The 22,597-nt window shown below is 42.2% G+C and overlaps 1 protein-coding gene and 1 long non-coding RNA gene across 2 annotated transcripts in view; one reads left to right on the top strand and one right to left on the bottom strand.

Annotated features, from left to right (window-relative positions):
* REEP5 (receptor accessory protein 5) overlaps positions 1-1,803 on the bottom strand; it is a 36,611-nt gene extending 34,808 nt beyond the window's left edge. The window contains exons 1-2 of the mRNA XM_032403850.1: positions 1,602-1,803; positions 835-928 (exon numbers count right to left, since the gene is read on the bottom strand). Coding sequence (XP_032259741.1) covers positions 835-928; positions 1,602-1,719 — 212 coding nt within the window. The 5' untranslated portion in view covers positions 1,720-1,803. The remainder of the gene's footprint in view (positions 1-834; positions 929-1,601) is intronic.
* Positions 1,804-1,951: 148 nt separating this feature from the next.
* Positions 1,952-14,072, top strand: LOC116631924. The gene is made up of 3 exons (XR_004299323.1): positions 1,952-2,043; positions 9,512-9,692; positions 13,844-14,072. It is a non-coding gene; the product is annotated as an uncharacterized LOC116631924 (long non-coding RNA).
* The last annotated feature ends 8,525 nt before the right edge of the window (positions 14,073-22,597 follow it).

Raw genomic sequence — 22,597 nt, 5'->3', positions numbered from 1 at the left:
TCAAATAGTAATAAATTCAGATCCTACTCTGCTAAGATTCATTTTTAAGTTTAATTATATAAATGAGTCATTTATATAACCAGGGAGCTATATTAGGGATGCATCTTCTAAGGTTGTTTTTTGGGGACACCTGGGTAGCTCAGTCGGTTAAGCGTCTGTCTTGGGCTAAGGTCATGATCTCGGGGTCCTGGGATGGAGCCCCACGTCCTTTGGGCTCCCTGTGGGGAGCCTGCTTCTCCCTCTCCTCCCCACTCCTGCTCTCTGTTGCTATCTCCGTCTCTCTCTCTCAAATAAATAAATAAAATCTTAAAAAAAAAAAAGGTTGTTTTTGTTTTTATACTAGGGTCAATGTTTTCCATTTGACTGTAGTAAGTGGCTAGTCTTTTCAAAATCAAGAAGGCAAAATTCTCCACAGTGTCTGAATTAACAGTAATTCTGAATTAGGGAAGTCTCATTTGATGGGGTTTTACTAAGTATAAAGTGAAATACACATTAAAATAATTATTAAGGAGAAGGGATCAGCTCTCTGTACCCAGCTGAGATCTCCCCAGCAGTAAAGGCAGGACGACTTTGTTGTAGCACTTTCCATCCGTGCATGCATTACAAGGTACCCGCCCCGCCAGCATAATCCGATGAAATAAGCATTTCGGCTAGTCATCAGGAGATCAGGCATCAAATTAGGGCTCTAAAATGTGTAACCTTAAGCACTTTCTACCCTCTGGTGCACTGACCGCTCTCCCAGGAAAATGAGGATGTGTAATAACTAGGGCAGCCCTGGATGGGGGATGGGGAAGGAAGGGGAGGAAGGGAGGGTTGCAGGGGGGAGCCACTTACGAGACGTAGGCTGGGTAGCCAAATCCTATCAAGTTGCAGAGGAGCGAGGCTCCATAACCGAACACCAGGTACAAAGCCAACAGCCCGATGACACCTGGAGACACGAGGAGAGAAGTGGGTCCGGTGGCACAAGACGCGCGACTCCGGACAGCCCCCGCCCTACCGCAAGGCTTGGCCTAGTGCAGGCGATCGAGAAAAACAAACCGCCCTAAGGCTGGGCCCGGGCCTTTACGCGGCTTTGCAGTCTGTCTGGGGATACCCGGCAGCCCCTACCTTCGCGCCCTCCCTCCCGCAGGGGTCCCCCGCCGTGCAGCTCACCCGCCTAGGGAACCCCGCTCCACAGAGGATCTGGAGAGGCCCCGACTCCCCCGCCCGCGGCCCCTCCCGTCCAGGGGGACACCCTTCTTCGTGCTGAGCTCCATCGACAGGCTGGTAGGACCGTGACCGCGCGCACTCCCGCAGGAGGCCCCCTCCACTCGGCGCCAAGCCTGCGCACGGCCACTGGGACTCGGGGACAGACACGTCAGCGCCGGCCCTCCCCGCGCCCCGGACACCGGCCAGCGCTCCCCCCACCCCCGAGCCCAGGCGCCCCGGCGGGGTCTCCGGCCCCTGGCCTGCCGGGACGGCCAGATCGGTGCCGACGATGCCGCTCGCCCCCATCTGTCACCAACACCATCTCTTCCGAATCCCCTTCCCGCTCGCTTCCCCAGCAGCTGGTGCAGCAGCTGCTCCCGGGGCCCGGCCACGGGCGGCGACCGCGCACCCACCGATTGCGATGTATCTCCGGTTCACGCCGGTCCTGCCCTCGAGCTTGGCCAAAAGGTCGGTCATGCAGTTCTTCTCCTGCAGAAACCGGTCGAACCTCTGTCTCATGGCCGCAGACATGGCGAGGACCTTCGCGCCGCCGCCTGGGCTGCTCTTAGTGCCGGGTGGCCGCAGAGCCGAGGGACTGGGGCGGGGGCGGGAGGCGGGCGGGGCGGGAGGCGGGCGGGACCCGCGCTTGTTGACGCGTCCCCCTCCCGGCGCGGCCCCCCTCCCGGCCGCGCCCCGCCCCGCCCCGCCCCCCGCGCCCGCGCCGCGCGCTCCACGCCCGGCGCCACTCCTGGCTCGGGCCCCGGCCCCGGCCGCGGCCGGACCTGCGCCTTCCTGGCAGTGGAGAGGGTCCCGAGCTGCAGCGGGTCCCGGCGGGGCAGCCTTATTCCACGGAAGGTAAAGATGAGCGATGACTCCTGTGAGCGCCTTGCGCAAATCGCACTAGTGCAAAAGCAGGTGGAAAGGGGGAGGCAGGCGCCCCTATTGCTCCCACCCGCAGCATAGTGGGACTGGTTTGAACGTGGCTATCCTGCAGTGCTAACCCTGCCGCGGCAGTTAAATCTAACAATTGAAATGTACGACCACCCTTAAAGAACTCTGTCGGAGACCTGCTTTTTCCCTCGTTGCCGGAACCCAGCATAGTTTTTCTCAATAGTCTTTTTGGAAAGACCCTTGAAGAGACTTAAGAGACCCTCCTCTGGGGGACACCCTTTCCGAGAAAGTGCTGCACTACCTAAACCTTTTTGTGGTGGAGTTGAATTTGATTGATATCTGATACCCTGGAAACGTTTCCACCCCCACTCCCCCACCCCTTGCCCCCGCGGAGACAGTCGTTTGCCCTTGCCTAAAAGCAAAATTACCCTGAAGAAGGTAATCCAACAATTAGGGCAGGGCCTCGCGTGACTGCCTTCAGAATGTCATGCTCATGCTCTTCCTCTACCTAAACCCTGGCTCTGGTTATCTCTCACCATATTGTTTCAGGAAACTCCTTTTGAAATTATCTTTGTGACTCCTATGATCTACACAGCGGGGTAGAGTTTTCCTCCTTGCTTAAGCTTCAAAGTTCCCGGTTCCTTACAGACTAGAGCTCCCGTTCCTCAGTACGGCCTTCACCGGCCGGGCACACAAACTGGCCCCCAGCGTTTCCTCTTTGTCCCACACAACCCCTTTGCTCTTTCACGTTAACTGCAGCACTGCCTTCCACTTCCGCAAAAAATAAAAAAAATAACTTGCCCACTCCTAGCTTTTCCCTTTTATGTTAATTCTCCTTCCTCTTTTCTTCCCTAGAGATTCTTAGCTCAATTCTCTCAGCACTCCCACCGCCATCCAGCCACATCAGTGAACAAATTAAACCAAATAAAAAATTATTGGGATTATTGTGATAGTCTCCCAACTGAGCTGTCCATTTCTGTCTTTACACCTACAGTCAATTCTCAATGTGTCAGCCAATTGGATCTTTTTAAAGATGGGTCAAATTGTGTTCAGCGCAAAATCCTTTTGCTCCCAACTGTTTGCTCTGCACTGTCCAGTAGCTTCCCATCTGTCATAGGTGATGTGGTTTATCCCTCTCTCTTCTAATTTCACCTACTACCTGCCTCCTTGCTCTGCCTCAAACAAGCTGAATGCATTCTTGCCTCTGGCCTTTCGGTCTCCTTCTATCTCCATGGGTTTCAACTAGGAGTGATTTTGCCCCATACAGGACATGTGGCAATGTCTGGAGACGTCTTTGGTTGTCAAACTGATGGTCACAACTGGAGAAGTGGATGCTGCTAGCATCTAGCAGATAGTGGCCGGGGATGCTGCTAAACATCCTACAGTGTACAGGACAGCCTTCCCACAAGATTATCCAGCCCCCCATGTCAATAGTACTGATATGGGGGAACCCTCCTATATCTCAAGAGCTCCAGGGAACTACTTAACTGTCTCCTCTCACTTTGTAGGTCTTTGCTCAAATGGCACCTCGGTGGGGCCTTCTCTGATCCTGAATTGTAACCCCCAATGCTCTCTGGCCCCTGTCTGGCTTTATTATTCTCCATATAACTTATTATTTTTATTTATTTTTTTTAAAGATTTTATTTATTTATTTGACAGAGAGAGACAGCGAGAGAGGGAACACAAGTAAGGGGAGTGTGAGAGGGAGAAGCAGGCTTCCCGCGGAGCAGGGAGCCCCATGCGGGGCTCGATCCCAGCACCCTGGGATCATGACCTGAGCCGAAGGCAGACGCTTAACGACTGAGCCACGCAGGCGCCCCTCCATATAACTTATTATGTCTGACATTCTATATGTCCTACTTTAAAAAAAATATATATTTTTAAATGATGTTGTTTTATTCATTTATTTTAATTCCAGTAGCGTTAAAGTACAGTGTTATATTAGTTTCAGTGTACAATTCAACAGTTCTATACATTACTCAGTGCTCATCAAGGTAAGTGCACTCTTGGTGGCTTAGTCAGTTAAGCGTCTTCCTGCAGTTTAGGTCATGATCTCTGGGCCCTGGGATCAACCCCCATTGGGCTCCATGCTCATCTGGGAGTCTGCTTCTCCCTCTTCCTCTTCCCCTCCTCCCACCCCATTCCCCACCCCGCTTGTGGTCTCTGTCTCTCTCATTCTTTCTCTCAAATAAATAAATAAATATTTTAAAAAAAGGTAAGTGCCCTCTTTAATCCCCATCACCTGTTTCACCCATCCCCCACTCACCTCCCCTCTGGTAACCATCAGTTTGTTCTTTATAGTTAAGAGTCTGTTTTTTTCCTTTATTCATTTGTTTTGTTTCTTAAATTCCACATATGAGTGAAATCATGCGGTATTTGTCTTTCTCTGACTGGTGGACTTTGCTTAGCATTACGCTCTCTAGATCCATTCATGTAGTTGCAAATGGCAAGCATAGAGGCCACTTTTAGGCAACAGGCCTGAGCAGTGGAAACTTGAGCAAGGCAGAAGGGCCCACAGTGACCGCTGACCTGATGCAAACAGGCTCATTAAGCCATAGCCCCTAACCAGGCACAGTGCCTAAGATTACCAAAAATGGTAAAATTCCATAGTTTCCCATATTCCCTTACTCTCCTCTATAACTCTAGCCCCTTACCACCGCCTCATGGCAGTCTCTCCTTCGCTATCTTGCCCACAGCTCCCTTGCCGTGTATTCAGTAAACTTCTGTCTCCTTTGTTCTGCCGTGGGTGAGTTCTTTCACCACCTGTGCTGTGGGCCCCCACCCAATCCAGATGCCCCACAGCAAGATTTCAGTCATTTTTATGGCTGAATAATATTCCAGTGTGTGTGTCTGTGTGTGTGTGTGTGTGTGTGTGTGTGTGTGTGTGTGTGTGTGTGTATAAAACCTCTGATTTATCCGTTTACCTATCAGTGGACACTTGGGCCACTTCTATGATTTAGTTATTGTAAATAATGCTGCAGTAAACACAGGGATGTTGAATTAGTGCTTTTGTGGGGTTTTGGGGTAAATGCCCAGTAATGTGATTACTGGATCATATGGTAATTCTTTTTTTTTTTTTTAAGATTTTTTTTATTTATTTGAGAGAGAGAGTGAGCAGGGGTAGGGGCAGAGGGAGAGAGAATCCTTAAGCAGACTCCCTGCTGAGCATGAAGCCAGACACGGGGCTCGATCCCTGAGATCATGATCTGAGAGGAAATCAAGAGCCAGCCACTCAACCAACTGAGCCACCCACGCGCCCCACAGTAATTCCATTTTTAATTTTTTGAGGAATCTCCATACTGTTTTCCACAGTGGCTACACTAGTTTGCATTCCCACTAACAGTGCAAGAGGGTTCCTTTTTTTTCCCCATCCTTGCCAACACTTCTTGTTTCTTGTGTTTTTGATTTTAGCCATTCTCTGACAGGTGTGAGGTGGTATCCCATTGTGGTTTTGATTTGCATTTCCCTGATGATGAGTGATGTTGAGCATTTTTTCATGGGTCTGTTGGCCATCTGCATGTCTTCTTTGGAGAAATGTCTGTTTGTGTGTTCTGCCCCATTTTTAAATTGGATTATTTGTTTTCTTTGGTGTTGGGCTGTATAAGTTCTTTGTATATTTTGGATACTAGCCCTTTATTGGATAGGTCATTTGCAAATATCTTCTCCCATTCAGTCTTTTAGTTTTGTTGATTGTTTCCTTTGCTGTGCAGAAGCTTTTTATTTTGATGTAGTCTTAATAGTTTATTCTTCCTTTTGTTTCCCATCTCTCAGGAGACAATAGAAAAATATTGCTATGGCCAATGTCAGAGAAATTACTGCCTGTGCTCTCTTCTAGGATTTTTATGGTTTCAGGTCTCACATTTAGGTTTTTAATCCATTTTTAATTCATTTTTGTGTGTGGTGTAAGAAAGTGGTCCAGGTTCATTCTTTTGCATGTAGCTGACCAGTTTTCCCAACACCATTTGTTGAAGGGACTGTTTTTCCCGTTGCATATTCTTGCCTCCTTTGTTGAAGATTAATTGACCAGATAATGATGGGTTTGTTTCTGGGCTTTCTATCCTGTTCCACTGATCTATGTGTCTATTTTTGTGCCAGTGCCATAGTGTTTGATTACTACAGCTTTGTAGTATAATTTAAAATCTGGAATTGTGATATCTCTGACTTTGTTTTTCTTTTTTAAGACTGCTTTGGCTATTAGGGGTCTTTTGTGGTTCCATACAAATTTTAGAATTGTTTGTTCTAGTTCTGTGAAAAATGCAGTTGGTATTTTGATAGGGATTGCATTAAATCTGTAGATTGCTTTGGGTAGTATGCGCATTTTAACAATATTTGTTCTTCCAACCCATGAGCATGGAATGTCTTTCCATTTCTTTGTGTCGTCTTCAATTTCATTCATCAGTATCTTATAGTTTTCAGAGTACAGGTCTTTGGCCTCCTTGGTTAGGTTTATTCCTAGGTATATTATTATTTTTGGTGCAGTTAGCAATGGATTTTTTTTTCTTAATTTCTCTTCTACTGCTTCATTATTAGTGTATAGAAATGCAACAGATTTCTGTACATTGAAGGAAACAACACATGTTGGCAAGGATGTGGAGAAAGGGAAACCCTCATATGCTGCTGGTGGAATGCAAGCTGGTACAGCCACTCCAGAAAACAGTATGGAGGTTGCTCACAAAGTTAAAAAATAGAGCTACCCTACGACCCAGAAATTGCACTACTAGGTATTTACCCAAAGGATACAAACCTAGTAATCCGAAAGGGTACTTGCACCCCAATGTTTATAGTAGTAATGTCCATAATAGCCAAAATATGGAAAGAGCCCAGATGCCATTGACAAAGGAATGGATAAAGAAGATGTGGTATGTATATATACATTGGAATATTACTCAGCCATCAAAAAAATGAAATCTTGCCATTTGCAGTGACATGGATGGAGCTAAAGTGTATTATGCTAAGCAAAATAAGTCAATCAGAGAAGACAATTATATGATTTCACTCGTGTGGAATTTAAGAAACAAAACAGAGGATCATGGGGAAGGAAAGGAAAAATAAAACAAGACAAAATCAGAGAAGGAGACAAACCATAAGAGACTCTTAACTATCGAAACAAACTGAGGGTTGCTGGAGGGAAGATGGGTGGGGGTATGGGGTAACTGGTGATGGGCAATAAGGAGGGCATGTGATGTAATCAGCACTGGGTATTATATGCAACTGATGAATTACTAAACTCTACCTCTGAAACTAATAATACACGATATGTTAATTAATTAAATTTAAAAAAAAAAGAAATGCAACAGATTTCTGTACATTGATTTTGTATCCTGTGACCTTACTGAATTCATTTATCAGTTCTAGTAGTTTTTTGGTAGAATCTTTAGGGTTTTCTATATATATAGTACCATGTCATCTGCAAACAGTGAAAATTTACTTCTTCATTACTAATCTGGATGCCTTTTATTCCTTTTCCTTGCCTGATTGCTGTGGCTAGAACTTCTAGTACTGCGTTGAATAAAAGTGGTCAGGGCGCCTGGGTGGCTCAGTTGGTTGGGCGACTGCCTTCGGCTCAGGTCATGATCCCGGAGTCCTGGGATCGAGTCCTGCATCCAGCTCCCTGCTCGGCAGGGAGTCTGCTTCTCCCTCTCACCCTACCCCCTCTTGTGTTCTCTCTCTGTCTCAAATAAATAAAAAAATAAAAATAAATAAATAAATAAATAAAAGTGGTCAGAGTGGACATCCTTGTCTTGTTCCTGATCTTAGTGGAAAAGCTCTCAGTTTTTCACCATTGAGGATGATGTTCGCTGTGGGTTTTTCATATATGGCCTTTATTATGTTGAGGTATGTTTCCTCTAAACCTAGTTTGTTGAGGGTTTTTATCATGAGTGGTTGTTGTACTTTGTCAAATGCTTTTCCTGCATCTATTGAAAGGATCATATGGTTTTTATTTTTTCTCATTAACATGATGAATTGTGTTGTTTTGCGAATATGGAACTATCCTTGCATCCTGGTAATAAATCCCACTTGATCATGGTGAATGATTTTTTTTTAATGTATTCAGTTTGCTAATATTTTGTTGAGGATTTTTTGCATCAGAGATATTGGCTTGTAACTCTGTATATTCTAATTTTTAAATTAGAACATTACATTATAAGCTCCACCAACGTAGATATTTTTGCCTCTTTTGTTTACTTCTATATCTCAAACACCTAGAATAGAGCCTGGCACTTAATAGGTGTTCAGAAACTATTTTTTGAATGAATGGATATGTAACGTGCATTGTACTACCCAGTACTCTTTTTTTTGTTTTTTTGTTTTTTTTTAAAGATTTCATTTATTTATTTGACAGAGAGAGAGCACAAGTAGGCAGAGCAGCAGGCAGAGGGAGAGGGAGAAGCAGGTTTCCCGCCCAGCAGGGAGCCTGATGCGGGGCTCGATCCCAGGACCCTGGGATCATGACCTGAGCCGAAGGCAGACGCTTAACGACTGAGCCACCCAGGCACCCCTGTACTACCCAGTACTCTTAAGTGCTTCATGTCCTAATTCATTTAATCCTCATGAAGCATGAGGCAGTTACTATCTGTTTTATCCTCATTTAAGGGAAGAAAATCAGGTATAGCAAACTTTGATGATTAATAAATGTCAGAGCTAAAATTCTTACCCCTTTTTTATACTGCCAATATGGGTTGAACTGTGTCTTCCCCAAAAAAGATATGTTGGAATCCTAACCCTCCATACCTCAGAATGTGACCTTTTTGGAGAAAGGTGTTTACAAAGGCAATCAAGTTAAAATGAGGTGATTATATGGGCTCTAATCCAATATGACCGGTGTCCTTATAAAAAGGAAGATCCTTGCTGGCTCAGTCAGTTAAGCATCTGACTCTCGATTTTGGTTCAGGTCATGATCTCAAGATTGTGAGATTGAGCCCTGCATCAGGCTGGGTGTGGAGCCTGCTTAAGATTCTCTCTCTCTCTTTTGGGGCACCTGGGTGGTGCAATTGATTAAGTGTCTGACTCTTGGTTTTGACTCAGGTCGTGATCTCAGGGTCATGGGATCGAGCCCTGCATTGGGCTCCTAGCTCAGTGCAAAGTCTGCTTGAGTTTCTCTCTCCCTTACCCTCTGCCCCTCCCCCACCTCAAATAAATAAATCTTTAAAAAATATTTTTAAAAAGATTCTCTCGGGACGCCTGAGTGGCTCAGTCTTCAAGCGTCTGCCTTTGACTTGGGTCATGATCCCGGGGTCCTGGGACAGAGCCCGCATCAGGCTCCTTGCTCGCTCAGGAGCCTGCCTCTCCCTCTGCCCCTCCCCCTGCTCATACTTTCTCTTTCTCTCTGACAAATAAATAAAATCTTTAAAAAAGTTTCTCTCTCTCTCTCCCTCCCCGCCCCTTTCCCCCTTGCTTGCATGTTCTCTCTCTCTCTCTCTCAAAAAAAAAGGAGGAATTTGGACACATAGACAGACACACAGAAGAAGAGATGTGAGACACGCAGGGAGAAGTCTGTTGTCTATATGCCAAGGAGAGAGTGCTGGAACAGATCCGTCCCTCACAGCCCTCAGAAGAAAGCAACCCTGTGGACACCTTGATCTTGCACGTCTGACATCCAGAACTGTGAGACAGTAAGTTTCTGTTATTTAAGCCAACCATTTTGTGGTACTTTGTTACAGCAGCCCTAGCAAACTATTATAACTGCTTACAAGAATAGCTGAATTTGGAACTTTTTAGCTGATTATAAGTTTGTATAATTACCTACTAAATGAATGCAGTAATTATTACTTAACTGGAAGTTGGGGTCATGTTTTTGAGTACTTCAAATGATTCATAATTTGATATTTTTAAGGTTTTTTTAGCCGAGGAGCAAAATTCTTTTAAGTTATGTATTCAAATCAACCTAGATTTTTATCACTATGTTTTATACAGTGTTAACATTTCTTTTTTTTTTTTTAAGATTTTATTTATTTATTTGACAGAGAGAGAGAGAGAGCACAAGTAGGCAGAGGGAAAGGGAGAAGCAGGCTCCCCACTGAGCAGAGAGCCCGATGCGGGGCTCCGTCCCAGGACTCTGGGATCATGACATGAGCTAAAGGCAGACACTTAACTGCCTGAGCCACCCAGGTGTCCCTTCGCTGTTAACATTTCTATTATATCAACTATGCATGAAGTATCTGGAAACATACTATTCATTTGGACTTCTTTTGTATAAATACTGCTCCTTTCTCAATTTTCTCCTGACTTAGATTCCAAAGTTTTTCCTTCCTTCACCATTCTACCTAATACTAGTAAGACAAAGCAGCCTAGTAAGGCACAGGATGTCGAGCCCTGTCTCTGGATCCAGCTTGGATGGATGATATCCCAGCTCCACCATTTAGCTGTGTGACTTTGGGCAAGTTACATAACCTCTCTGTGCTTCTTGCCTCATCCATAAAATAGGGATAACAATAGTAACTACTTCACAGGGTTGTCATAATGATTAAATAAATTATAATTTGCAAAGTTTTCGGAAGAATGCCTAATGCAAAGTAAGTGTTAAATAAGTTAAGGGAAAAAAAGCACAGCTAGATATTAAAATTGAGATAGAAGAATATTGCATAAATCTTACCTTTAAGAAATTACAATCAGTCTGGGGAGTATGAGACTCTTAGGTCATCCAGTCATCTCTACAAAGCTTAGACCCCCTTTCATGGATGAGAAAGAGATGCAGAAGATGAGAACTTGACCATAGGTCCCAGGCTGTTCACACGCTCATATCTATAGAGCGAAGCCTATGTGCCAGATGCTGCCAGACCTGGGAACCAGACAGACCAGGTCTCTGTCTGGAAGGCCATGGAGAAAGCTGGCCTGAAACAGGTTGACTTTGGCAATTCCTAAGAAGGAAGTCAAACCAACCTGGGATGATGCAAATGCTACTGCTGTATCTTTCACGGGCTACAGAAGAAAACTCTGCCAAAGATCTGAGATCGGGTCACTTTTGTTCTCTCCATAAGCCTCTCTTCAGGTTAAGAAAATTTCACAACTATCTGAAGTCATGAATGCACTTTTGTTCTGTCATATATGGTAGGAAGAAGATGTGCATAATCTCCCAGGTAGTCTCTTTATTACCCTCCCCCAACCCACACATTTGGAGGGGACCCTGGCTTTTGTTGGAGCCGGGCACTGATGAGGCAGCCAGCTGCCCAGTCAGGAGGCCCTCAGCCCCTGCAGACACGGCCGGTTGGCACATCTCTCTCCTGTTGCCGCAGGAGGCTGATGGTGGGCGATGTGACAGAAATAAGGAGGGGAAAGACAAAGCAAAGAAAACCTGAGACACAGATTTGCCAGGCAACAAGAGGAAAATGCAGAGCCTGGATGTAACTTAAGAAAGAGTATTCAAAGAAAGAAGACATGAACGTTACGGGGGGCTTCATTGAATACATTTGAGTTATGTTTTGATTTTTCACTTGTCTGATTCTTAAACCTTTTCTACTAAAAATATAGACAAAGCATTTTATTATAGGTCTCCATTGATCAAACAGGAGGTTGCATTTTAGAAAATTACTGCTCACAATTGAGAATAAATCAACCTGGGAATATCCTTTTCTTTAGCAAAGTATTTTTATTCTGAAATCAAATACCGTATGTCATTGCTATTGCACAGAAATCTAGAGATTTTCACCAGATATAAAAGTGTGCTCTAATTCACCCTTTCGTGTCTCTCATGGCACTGCACAGGAGACAGATAGAAAAGAAGTCACTGAGAGATTATTTCTCTAGGTTCAAGACCAGTTAATCCAGTTCTGGACAAACCATGGCATTTAGACCCATACCGGGGTGGTACTGTGTCCACTGACCCTGGGATATGGTTCAAACCACAGAGAACAATCCAGCTTTGCCTCATGCATTTTTGCTTTTCTTTCCATATAAGAGAAGGACCAGAGTCAGACAATTTTGTGCATTTCCTTTCCTGACTAGGCATTAGGGGAATTTAGTTAACTTGAATAAAGGAACTAACCAATTATTAATTTCCTATTGCTCCTGCAACAAATTACCACAAGCTTGGTGGCTTAAAACAGCAACAATTTATTATCTTGCCGTTCTCTACATCAGACATCTGACACAAGTCTAACTGGACTAAATCAAGTTATCATCAGCAGGGTTGCATTCCTTTTTAGAGGCTCAGGGGAAGATCAGGGTTTTTTTTGTTCATTTGGGGTTGTTGGCAGAATTCAGGTCCCCGTGGTTATAGGACTGAGCTCCCCATTTCCTTCCTCATTTTCAAAGCCAGCAGCAGTGGTTTGAATCCCTCTCATACTTGAAATTTCCCTTCTTTTTTCTTTGGTCTCATCTCTCTGATCCATCTGTCTTCCACTTCCATTTTTAAGGTCTCGTGTGATTAAGTTGAGCCCACCAATATAATCCAAAATAATCTCCCGATTTTAAGGTCCATAACCTTAATCACATCTGCAAAGTTCCTTTTGCCATGCAAGGGGACAAACTTACAAGTTCTGGATATTACAAGTATGGACATCTTTGGGAGGTCATTATTTTGCCTCCTACACCAGCCTTAGATGGGGGATCCGTAACCAGCCTCAAGGTCCCTGAAAAGAATGCACGTGTTGAGATTAATCAACTGGTGTAGCCCTTTCCCTCATGTTGAGAGAGCCCACCCATGACATGGCACAGGCTTAAGACACAGGCCCCACAGCAGATGCCCTGGCTCCATTTCTTACTTGCTGTGTGATTTTAGGAAAGTTCTCACCCTCCAGAGGCCCACTTTCCTCAGCCTATAACATGAAGCTAATGTCAGTATCTACCTGTTACAGGCTGAATGTGTGTGTCCTCCCAAAATTTATATGTTGAACCTAACCCCAAATTGGATGATAATTGGAAGTGGGGACTTTAGTGGGTGACGAGGTCATGGGGGTGGAGCCCTCATGATGAGATAAAAGAGACACCAGAGAGCTCCCTCACCCCTCCCACCCTGTCGGGACACCGAGAAAAGATTGTTGTCTGTAAAGCAGGATGTGAGCTCTCACCAGACACGGAATCTGTTGGTACCTTGATCCTGGGTCTGCGAGCCTCCAGAACCATGAGAAATAAATGTTGTTTAAGTCACCCCGTCTATTTTTGTCATAGCAGCCTAAATGGGCTAATATATTACCTCATAGCGTTGTTGGGGGAAATGACATATTCCGTGTAAAGCACTCTGAAGATTGCCTCCCTCATGGAGTGTGCTGAGATTTTAGCTAATCCAGAAGACTCATATACAAATGAAGCAGACAGTCGCAAGAGTTGATGGTTAAAATTCCTCCCTCTTGTCTCATTCCACTGATTCCAGGATTTGGTGTCTGTGAAAATAAAAATACTCTAGAAGAAATAAAAGCACATTTTCGTCAGTAATTTGATTATGGCAAAGGAGGAGGAAAACGAAAATGTATACTGAGCATCTATTTTGTATGAAGCAATTTGTGTGCCTGAAGGATCTGAGAGCATATTTTAATGAGGTGGAGGCACCAGGTGCTTGAGAAGGAAAGGCACCTAGGTGTTCCCAAGGCACAAAGTAGTAACACAAAAGTGCTGATTTCTGAGTCTTGTCTAGGACCCCTTGATTAATCGATGGCCAAGGGAAATGGACTCTCCAAGGCGGCACAGATGGGAACAAGGAACTGACCTAACAACGTGTGTGAGGTCAAGTCCAGCTGTTCTCTGATGGGTGGCAAGCTGATTTGTGCAGCCCTTTATCACTTAGTAGTCTCCAAATGCTTCCTCCATCTCCTTGGTGTTTGTCTTTCAGCCTTTTTTGGATGAGTTTTGGCTGAACACCTCCCAACTCTGAGACATCGATCATGACCACACTGGCTGACTCAAGGACATGCCTCTTCCTTTGAAGACATAATTCACTTCTGCTTTATTATGAGCAGGGCAGCGCAGCGAGGTGAGAATGACTTGACCACGTAGCCTTTTGCTTATTATCCAAAACGTTCCGTTTAAAACAATGCTGATGTAGATTAATAACAAGGTAGTATTGGGGGATTTGGAATATGGTTTGAGGAGAGGCAGGCTTGACTTTTTTTCTCACACCTTTGTTTGTAACAACTCTATCTATTGGCCACCATAACAAAAACTGCTGAAAGTGAGAACTTACTGGTTTAAGAAATCATGATGTATACTGTCTCCAAAGAGCACCAACTGTTGTGTGTGTGATTGTAACCAGCTTTATCAAATTTACTGAAAATGTTGATACTTTTATTTATTTTATTTTATTTTAAAGATTTCATTTATTTACTTGAGAGAGAGCGTACAGAGTGGGGGAGAGGGAGAAGCAGACTCCCCACTGAGCGGGGAGCCTGATGCGGGGCTCAATCCCAGGACCCCATGATCATGACCTGAGCCGAAGGCAGATGCTTAACAGACTGAGCCACCCAGGTGCCCCAAAGTGTTGATACTTTTAATGATCATTCTTATGCAAACAGTTTGAACTTGGAAACTTCAATCATTAGAACTGTAACTTCTGATTTTGTAAATAGTAACTGAATTTATGTTTAACACAATACCAAAATCTGTATCATGTATATATTTGGTACGTTTATAGCTCCACACAATGGCATATGAAATGGATTAAAGGAGGCATTTCTATCTCTGGATTCTCTGGGGATGTGATTACTTACAACTTGTGTCTTTAATGTGCAGGAGGACCTTTATACTTAGATTGCTTGGTATCAGGTTTACAACTTCTATTTAATGTAAAACAATGCCATGATTTGGACTAGATGCAACTGTCTTAAATAAGCCACAAAAGACTTGAGTGAGAAATTCAGTGGAGGATGGTCAGTTATCTTAATTGACAGAAAAATAACATTAGCTCAATTTCAGAGTAATCACAGGAGAATGAAAGAAAAAAAATCAGCTTAGACTGAGACCCTGCATCAGTTTATATAACATGGCTTCTTTTCACTTGCCCTAGATCACATCTACACTGACAACAAAGTGGAGAGGGAAGCACCTATCTTAGGATTTTGCCAGTAAAAATTATCTGAATAATTACTTGGAGTAGACAGCCCCAGGTTAAGACCTTTCGATAGAGAACAATTGGAGATGGGTAGATTTTTCAGGGTGACTTAGTTTGAGACCAAGGAATGGTCAGTGCTGTTTTTGTCAGGCATAAAACAGATCCCAGAATATACTCCTCTACCCTTGAAGTCCCTTCCCAATTATTTAGATTTAACTTGTTAAAGGTTTTCTACTCATTTTCAGAAGAATAATGAATCCTCAGTATTAAATATTCACTCATCCACCCAACAGTTATTTATGGAGTACCCACTATCTGGTAGGCACTGAAGGTGCCCTGGGAACCAAGATAGACAAGGTCCAAGCTTTATGAATCTCAAAGGAGATAATTGCCATAGCAACTTTTGGTGTCCATCATTGAGGATTTGACATAAACTTTTGCATCTTAACACAATATATTTTTTTCATCACCAAAGAAAAAATTGTTATCAGTAAAAAAGTCTCCACTTGGCTCTTACATGATATACCATTTGTTCTTTTTCTACCCCCACCCTCTCCTCTGCCGGCAGCAAACGCTCTCCTGCTCCATCAGCTTTCCTCCCTTTTCCTCAGATCCAACAGGAGTTGCGGGAGTGGTGACTCTGTGCTTGAGTCATCATTTTGCTACATTATATAGTAAGTTCATAAACACCAACAGTGGAAAAAAAACTAAACAGTGGGGAAAGATCCATTGTTTATCCCTTGTCCCTCAGGCTCCCCATACTTCCCCAGTGGGGTCAGTTTTGAAATGATCAGACCCATGAGGAGTGGGAAGCAGAACTCCTTGTTGACCTGACCAAACATCTGATGATAATAATCTCTTTTTATTCTATAGGGAGACATTTATCCTATATAAATAGACATCTTACTGTTTTACCTCAATGCAAAATGTGTTAGCACTTAACAGTTGTTTGTTACAGCAGTGAACTAGCATCTGTTAGCAATGAGGTTCCGGCATCCCATCCTATATGAGCAATTCTGAGGAAAGTAAGTCAGAATAGCAGAGCAGTGGTCACCCCCAAATAGCCCTGAGACTGCAGCTTTGGTCAGAACAACTCATCGGCAAAGCTGTGAAGTGAGCAGAGCTGTTTACCCACTGACTCATCCGTTTTACACATATCTACATAGCGGCTGTCATGACGCTTGAGGATGAACAAGATATACTTCCTGCCCAAAGAAATGTATAAATTTTAGCTTCCTTCTCTCGACTTTTTTTTTTTTTACCTCTACACACCCCATATGTCCAGTATCCCAGTACTCCTTGTTCTTTCCTCTTTTAATTCTCTTCTCTTATCAAAACTCTTCTTGGGGCGCCTGGGTGGCTCAGTTGGTTAAGCATCTGCCTTCGGCTCAGGTCATGATCCCAGGGTCCTGGGATCGAGCCGCATCGGGCTCCCTGCTCAGCGGGGAGCCTGCTTCTCCCTCTCCCTCTGCTGCTCCCCCTGCTTGTGCTCTCTCTCTCAAATAAATAAATAAAATCTTAAAAATAAAAATAAAATACAAATGTAATGTTCCTTCTACTTACCCTTTCATCCCATTTCCTGATGTTAAAAATTCAGTTTGTACCCTGCCAGGTCACTTCCTGTGCAAACAAAATCATATATCAGTGTATCTAGATTTATATTTATATCTAGATATAAACTTACAAAAGCCTTTTTCTTTTTTTTTTTTTAAGATTTTATTTTTAAGTAACTTCTACAGCCAACATGGGGCTCAAACTCACAACCCTGAAATCAAGAGTCACATGCTCTTCTGACTGAGCCAGTCAGGCATCCCTAAACATAGAGAATTCTTAAAATATGAGTCATACTTGAACATAATGTATAATTCAGTAACTTCCTTTTCCATTCTATAACATATCAAGAATATCTATGATATATTAAGTAAGAAAATAAGATTATAAACAGCATGTTTAGAGTGATCCTGCTTTTGTAAACTGTGTGTGTGTGTGTGTGTGTGAGCGTGCGCGCGTGCACACACACATGCGTGCACGTATTTATAGGCAAACGGAAAAGTCTGGGTATGTAGATTTCTTGGTTGAGAGAGTACAGGTGACTTTTAGTTTTTTGTTCCTTTTTTTTTTTTAGTTTTTTGCTACTTTTTCTACTGTTTCAGTTTTTAAAGATTTATTTATATACTTCAGAGAGAAAGAGAGAGAGCATGAGTGGGAGGGGCAGAGGGAGAGAGAGAATCTCAAGGAGATTCCAAGCTGATCCCGGAGCCCATTGCGGGGCTCAATCTCGCAACTGTGAGATCACGACCTGAGCTGAAACCAAGAGTCAGACGCTAACCCACTGCGCCACGCAGGCGCCCCTCTAGTGTTTAAGTTTTTAAAATAAGGAGTTTGTATTACTTTTTTTCTGAAGCACCTTCTTTTTTTTTCTGAAAGATTTTATTTTTAAGTAATCTCTACGCCCAATGTGGGGCTCAACTCACAACCCAGAGATCCAGAGTTGCACACTCTACTGACTGAGCCAGCCAGGCGCCCCTCTGAAGCATTTTTTATATGTTTATTGGTCCATTACTTTAATGTGTTACTTTTTATATTACTTTTATAACCAAGATAAAAATCTGTTTTTGTTACAAAGAGGAAAAATCAGTATTACTGGAAAACTTATGACACAGCATTTGGCTTAGGTTGTACTGCTAAATGGTGGATTATTGCTCTGATGACCTTCTGTCCTCTCAGTCTGCCAACTAATGTTAATATTCCCTATCTTTGTAAGTCAAAATATAGCTATGATATTATTATACAATTATTACATAACATATAAGTATGTATATAATGTAATGTACATAAACTATATATATTTAAAGTGAATTATGGCTGCATTTAGGTTCCTTCTTTCTGGATGAGATGGGGCTTATAACTTTTTGTGGTTTTATTGACTTGGATAGTTATTTCTAATAAATCCAGTAATAACAGGACAAACTGAAGCTGCCACAAAGGGAAGAAATTAAAAACCACAGTCATTTTGTTGCCATTTTTGTTACTGCTGTAGGTAGTGAGATTGACTTCCTTTTTGCATCCGGAGAAATGAGCTATAAATGAACCTTCCAAGGTGAACAGAGGGAGACACATTCTGCATTCTCTGCATCCATTTTGTGACCCTGCCTGGCCGCAAGGAAAGGGGACTGCGGGGCATGTAGTTACCAGTCCTGGCTAAGTTGGGGGGTCTGCTCAGGCACCTCGGCAGCAGATACTCTTCCGCGGCAGATACTCACCTTTCACCTTTATTTTCTACAAAATCTGTTTTCAGAAATGTGGTCATAAAGTGTCACTTCAGCCCAGGGTGTTTGGATCCAAATAGGGACCAAACTTTAGGGCCAACATAGGTTCTCCAGACCTTGACTGATTGTCATCTGAAAGGGAAGCTCCAAGAGAACATACCTTGTGTCTACACAGCGTCGTGAATTTGTAGCAGTAGTAAAGGGTTTTACTCCATAAAATTCTGGCCCTGGGCTGTGCATGTTCCTTTATGCCTTTGCGGGTATCTCTCTCCCTGTGTATCATCTTTGGCCTTGCGTTTTATGATTCTATTTCTTTTTCTCTCATTTCCTTCCTTTTCTCTTTATCTTTTCTCTTAATTGGCCATATATTAGAAAAAATTATGTTACTTATTGGCTTTATCAAATAATTACATTTTCCATATATTTAATGTTAGGAGTGAAACTCAGTTGTCACTTATTTAGAGGTTTGGGATCAATCATACTTTATATTTTTTTGGGCATTTATCACTAATATCACTGACTGTCATGGTATTATACATTTATTGGTTTACCTCTCTCAATATGATGCAGACTCCCTGAGGGTTGGGGACTTGGACCTGTTCTGTGCTATATCCCAAGTGGGTCCACTCCCCAGGTGCCCCAGATGTCCTTCATGTACCCTGTCCCAATCCCCGTGCTTTCCCTTTACCTAAAAGTAACCACATCTTCACTTTTATGGTCATCATCTTTCTAGTCTATCACCCAAGACAACTCTAAACCCTATAATTTAACTTGCTTTGTAAAGAGTATACATCTTTTGGGTGCCTGGGTGGCTCAGTCAGTTTGAGCGTCTGCCTTCAGCTCAGGTCATGATCCGAGGGTCCTGGGATCGAGCCCCGCATCAGGCTCTCTGCTCAGTGGGGAGCCTGCTTCTCCCTCTCCCTCTGCCTGCTGCTCTGCCTACTTGTGCTCTCTCTCTCTCTGTCAAATAAATAAATAATAATAAAAACTATTTAAAAAAAAGAGTATACATCTTTTAAGTTTCTTCCAATTCTCCAAGTACCCCTCCATTCTCCTTTTGCCCGCCCGCTACCTTTTTCTTTACAACTTAGTTCTGGAAGAAACTGGGTTGTTTGATTTGTCTTGTAGAGTTTCCTACATCTGGATTTTGCTAATCACATTCCCATGTAACTTACCCAGTTCTTCTGCATTTTCTAACGGGTTATGGGATTATGGACTTGATCAGATTCAGGTATAATTTTGGGTCCAGCTTCTTTGTAGGTGCATGTAGGAGACATGTAATAGCTGATTATCTCTCTGTGTGATGCAAGCAGTCATTAATCCATTAATCCATTATAAAGTTCAAAATGGTGATATTTAAATTAAATTTTTACTTCTTTATTTAGTTGACAAAATACTTCCATAATGGAAAACTTCTCCTCGACTTAATTAGCTTACACTGTATAGGAAAGGTAGCATAAATGCTTGATGAAAATACATATTTAGAAAGATGAAATATACAAAAATAAGAGAACTTGATAACCACAGACCTATTAAAAGATATACTGCAATAGGAAGAATAACCTAGGGGGAAAAAATTAGATGGAAGAAAAAATAGTGAGCACAGATAGTGATAATTTAAGTAGGGACACCTGGGTGGCTCAGTTGGTTAAGCATCCAACTCTTGGTTTCAGCTCAGGTTGTCATCTCAAGAGTCCTGGGATCCAGCCCCACGTCGGGCTCTGCGCTCAACATGGAGTCTGCTTCAGATTCTCTCCCTTTCTCTCTCTCTGTCTCCCTTTCTCTCTCCCAAATAAATAAACAAATCTTTTAAAAAATTATAATTTAAATAGGTAAATATAATTAACTATTATAAAACTAATTTGAGGTTTAAAAAACAATATGGGAGTGCTTAATAGGTAGTTAAAACATGCTTAACTTTATGTCTTATTTAGGAGAAAGAAAAAATCATTGAATAACAAGACTTTGTAGGAAAAATGTAGAGCTAAATATTTATGTTAAAAAATAGAAATATAATGCATAGCTTCGAAATCAACAAAGGAGGAAAAAGAATATAGAAGACTTTGTCAGTCCCAAAGAAGAGAAAAAAGGAATAAAGGAGAAAAAGGAAAAGGATCGTAAAGAGAAGACACGAATTAGATGGTAGAATAAATCCAAATACACCAGGATCACTGTTTGAGTTTATTGGATAGAACTCGTTTACTAAAAGAGCATCCCATTTGATTAATAAGCAAGAAAGTAAATAAATTTATATCTAGTCCAAGAAACACACTTAAGGGGTGCCTGACTGGGGCTCAGTCAGTAGAGCATGTGACATGTGACTCTTGATCTCAGGGTCGTGAGTTTTAGCCCCACGTTGGATATAGAGATTGCTAAATACATCCATACATAAGAAACACACTTAAAACCATCCAGAAATTTGAAAATAAAAGAAAGGGAAAATGTGATGATCAAATACAAATGAAAAAGAAAAATATGCAGAAGAATAATAGTATTTAATGGAATTAATAGCAAACAAATGGAATCCAAGATAAAAAGCATCATTTGGGGTAACAAGTAAAACTGTTTGATAAAAAAGAATAAAAAAGAATAATTTACCAGAAGATAGAACAAGCAAGAACCATAGAAGGATCTTCAACCAAATCATAATCAAGAGGGAAGATCTTAACACCCCTTTAATTAATAGATCAAGCTGGCCAAAAGAAATAAAATTAATAAGCTTGATTGAATTGATATATAACAAAGGAATGAGAGCTTCCCACCTGGTGGATCACAAGATATTGATCCCCAAAAGCCACACAGTGGTCAGGGCAGGGCTTGGCTTATTAAAAGTCTGTTCATTGTGGCAGACCAAATTAACACAAATCAAGGGAGGATGCGGGAGAAATGGTACTTTCACGTATTACTGGTGGGAGTTGAAATGTTACAACCATTTTGGAGAGCCATTTATCAAATGGAGGCATTATCAAAATTGATATGCATATGCAGGAATTCCACTTGTCGGGTATATACCATAGACAAACTCCTGTGTATGTGCATAAGTAGATATGTACTAGAACATTTCCTTGCAGCATTTTTTTGAAACTGGGAAAAACTCAAAGTAACTTAAATGTGTATCAACAGGAAAATGGGTTTGTGAAAATGAAATTCTAGATAGTTAAGTGATCTAGAGTTACCATATTAACATGAGATAAATTACAAGTATATATTATGAAGAAGAAAAAGGAAGGTTGCAGAATAATAAGGGTATGACAACATTTATGACTTAAAATATGCATGTGCAACAATGGTGTGTGTGTGTGTGTGTATAAGCTCTATGCCCAATGTGGGGTTTGAACCCACAACCCCAAGATCGGGAGAAACATGCTCTACCAACTGAACTAGCCAGGCACCCTAACAATAGTATATATTATTTATGGATACATAAATAGTATGTAAAATATGAAAGTATGGTAGTATGGTAAAAATATGAAAAAATGCAGGGGAATGATATATACCAACATTTATAGAATGATTATCTAAGAAAGGGGGAAAGAGGCTTCCAATACTTTAAAATAAATAAACCTACAGAGTGATTAGTGACAGTGTCATATTCTATAAATATGCATAGAAAATGTGGGTAGGCTTACTTAAGTTGATACAAGTCTGAGAAAAAGGTCTGTAGTCACTAGAATGGTACACACAGGAGTCTGCTGTCCGTTTTCAGAATTGCTGCAGTTATATCACCAAGGCAATAATCTATATTCCTTGGGAGATGTGGCAGATGGGAACCACATGTTGGTTTTAGCTGAGCTGTCCTTCATTTTATTTATGGTTTATAAATACACTCAACTTAAGCCAGGTTTGTATAACTTAGGTAGAAGCAATCAGTCAAGAGTTGCACCTTTATTAAGTGTTTTATCCACAGGGTTCTTAGGAAATTCAAAATAGATATAAAATATTTTCTCTACATGCAAAGAACTTAAAAATTCCTTCTAGCAGTAAGACAAACAGAGAACAGCATAAAACCAAATGTGGGCTGATTGTATGTCTTGTGTTATAAAGATTTAGAAAAATTGGAGATCAGGATGAGCTCTGGTAGCAATTGATGACCCTTCATGAAGTGGAATCTGAGCTGGGTTTTCAAAAATGAGAACTTATCCTGAGATGGAATTTAAAATCAAGACTTTCCTTGGGCAGTACTCTTATTTCAGATCTGGGTAAGCTTCACTTTTATCAACCATTGGCACTGGATTTAAAAGCAGCTCAGCTTACAAAACACTGGTCCAGT

The sequence above is a fragment of the Phoca vitulina genome, unplaced genomic scaffold (assembly GCF_004348235.1).
Source record: "Phoca vitulina isolate PV1807 unplaced genomic scaffold, GSC_HSeal_1.0 scaffold6, whole genome shotgun sequence".
NCBI lineage: Eukaryota > Metazoa > Chordata > Mammalia > Carnivora > Phocidae > Phoca > Phoca vitulina.
The sequence above is the reverse complement of the archived record's forward strand: the minus strand, read 5'-3'. Positions and strand labels throughout refer to the sequence as shown.